The 2,140-nt window shown below is 40.7% G+C and overlaps 1 protein-coding gene across 2 annotated transcripts in view; it reads left to right on the top strand.

The window, feature by feature from the left end:
* The window catches only part of ccnb1ip1 (cyclin B1 interacting protein 1), a 1,973-nt gene extending 343 nt beyond the window's left edge, over positions 1 to 1,630 (top strand). Inside the window, exons 2-5 of one of the 2 annotated variants that reach the window (XM_076972077.1) lie at positions 47 to 345; positions 453 to 599; positions 944 to 1,109; positions 1,385 to 1,630. In XM_076972077.1, coding sequence (XP_076828192.1) covers positions 49 to 345; positions 453 to 599; positions 944 to 1,109; positions 1,385 to 1,497 — 723 coding nt within the window. In that variant the 5' untranslated portion in view covers positions 47 to 48 and the 3' untranslated portion in view covers positions 1,498 to 1,630. Of the gene's footprint in view, positions 1 to 46; positions 346 to 452; positions 600 to 943; positions 1,110 to 1,333 lie in introns of both variants that reach the window. The other variant, XM_076972076.1, reaches the window with a different exon arrangement.
* The last annotated feature ends 510 nt before the right edge of the window (positions 1,631 to 2,140 follow it).

Genomic DNA, 2,140 nt, shown 5'->3' with positions numbered 1-2,140 from the left:
TTTTGTCCTTACGTTTACCAATGTTTCACTTTTCCTCGTGTTTTAGCCATGGCCATGTGTGACTACAGCTTGCTGTGTAATTTTCCCAAGTGTCGAACCAAGCTGAGCGGATACGCTTGGGTGACCGCTTGCTCTCACATTTTCTGTGACCCGCACGGTTCTGGTGAGTTCAGCCGCTCACCGGCTATCTGCCCCGCATGTTCGTCTGCGCTGTCGGGAAAATTGGACATTGTGCGCACAGAACTTGCGCCCTCGGAACAGTACAAGGCGATGGTTTTAGTAGGATTACGACCCGAGATCATTCTGGATATCAGTCATCGGGCACTGGCCTTCTGGACATACCAGGTTTGCTCTGCCCATATTTGCCCTGCATGTATTGGCTCCACAGTGATACATACAAGCCACTGAGTCAGTTCTCACTTACAGCACTGCTGTGGATTCATGTGCCTTAGGTAAACCAAGAAAGACTATTTATGGAGTACAGTTTGTCTCGGGCTGAGATAAAAAATGTCCAAATGGAGAAGGTGATGGCACATCAGAACCAAACCAGGGAGCTTGAGCTGAATGCTATGAGAGAGGAGATTGCATCGCTAAATAAGGTTTATGTTTCATTACATACTAAACCCCTGTTAACCACATAGAATAGATGGCAGTAAGCAATCATTGGTTATTATTAGAATGTATTATATTTTTTATTAATATGCTCTGTGTGTTTTGAGCATTTTATCTACTTCATTGGCCCTATGGGACCCCAGGAACCTCCATGAGCCAGAAGGAAGTTCAAGAACATGATTCCTTTGGTGTCCATATATTTTCACCAATGTAACTCTGGGTCCAATGCCAAGCCTTGACTGCTTTTTCCACAACCAAATCTATTCTTAAAATGTTTTTCCGATTGTCAACATTTATCTTCCTTTCCTGAATCTTCACTTCTTTTGGCCAGAGGTTGGAAGAGTACAAGCAAAAGTACAGTGAAGTTTCTGAGCTTCTGATTAAGAATAACAGGAAGTATCAAAGTCTTCAGGGTCTCTTTGATGCACTGAGGCTCCGGACGATGAGGGTTGCCAACAAAGATCCAGTCCAGCGTGCAGCCCATGCTTTCACCACAGGTCAGTTGTAATCTCCAGCAAAGTGAAAGTAATAAGGGAGGTGCAAAAGTGATGGAAAAAAGAGAGTAGGAGGAGGCAGGGGATTAGGAATTGGAATTACATCACTAGCTAAGTGTGTAGGCTGTACCAATTTACTGTATTTTGTACAAGTTTCAGAGGTTGGTGTAAAAGCAACACTTTTAAATGCGAGTTGCTGACATGGGTCCCGTACTTGTTTGTCATAGGGCTGGTTAGCCAGCGTTCTCCCCATAACAGCCCTCCATTCCTGGTTGTAGGACAAGAGAGTGACAGCCTATTCTCTTCCATAGAACCAGAGAGCTTTAGGAACATTTTCCAGTTCAGCTCTCCACCTAGAGAGAAAATTCATTCGTTCCTCAAGAAAGACTGACTTTTTATTTATCCCTGGGTAATTTAATGTTCTTCAGGTACTACTTGATATTATATACTGTTTTCATTTAATTCTTAAGTGTTATATATGTAAATGTAATGTTTATTGCAAATAATAAAACTATTAAAACTGGTGCCGTTATGCCCCCACCTGGCTTAGAGTAGTATTTGACATTTCAAAAATAGCATTATTGTTTTATTAAACACATGTTTATACGTATATACAAGACCTGAAAAGCATCCTGTTTCTTTGGAATCCTTGATGATGCAATGATTTTTTTACTACACATATATGTGTGTGCATGTGTGTGGCAGTCACTTTATGTATCTGCTCAGCTTGAGGAATGAAATCACTGGTGTAAAATCAGTGTCTCGTATTATCTCATTACAATACACAGTGAAAGATTTATGTTGTTACGTGTAAAGCATAGGGTTGTTTTGAAGTGAACACAAATCTACATCCCCCCAAACACATTAATTGTGACATAACCATGCAATATTAATGAGGAATCATAGCTTTGACCAAACAGTGATTAAGGCATTCCTAGATGTGCAAGTTAATGTACTGTATATGACAAATATATGCTGTTTTACCAGTGCATATCATAGTTTATCAGTGGAATGACAACACAGTCACAAGGTCA

This window comes from Brachyhypopomus gauderio, chromosome 14 (assembly GCF_052324685.1).
Source record: "Brachyhypopomus gauderio isolate BG-103 chromosome 14, BGAUD_0.2, whole genome shotgun sequence".
Taxonomy (NCBI): domain Eukaryota; kingdom Metazoa; phylum Chordata; class Actinopteri; order Gymnotiformes; family Hypopomidae; genus Brachyhypopomus; species Brachyhypopomus gauderio.
Note: the sequence above shows the minus strand (reverse complement) of the source record. Positions and strands in the feature narration are given on the sequence as shown.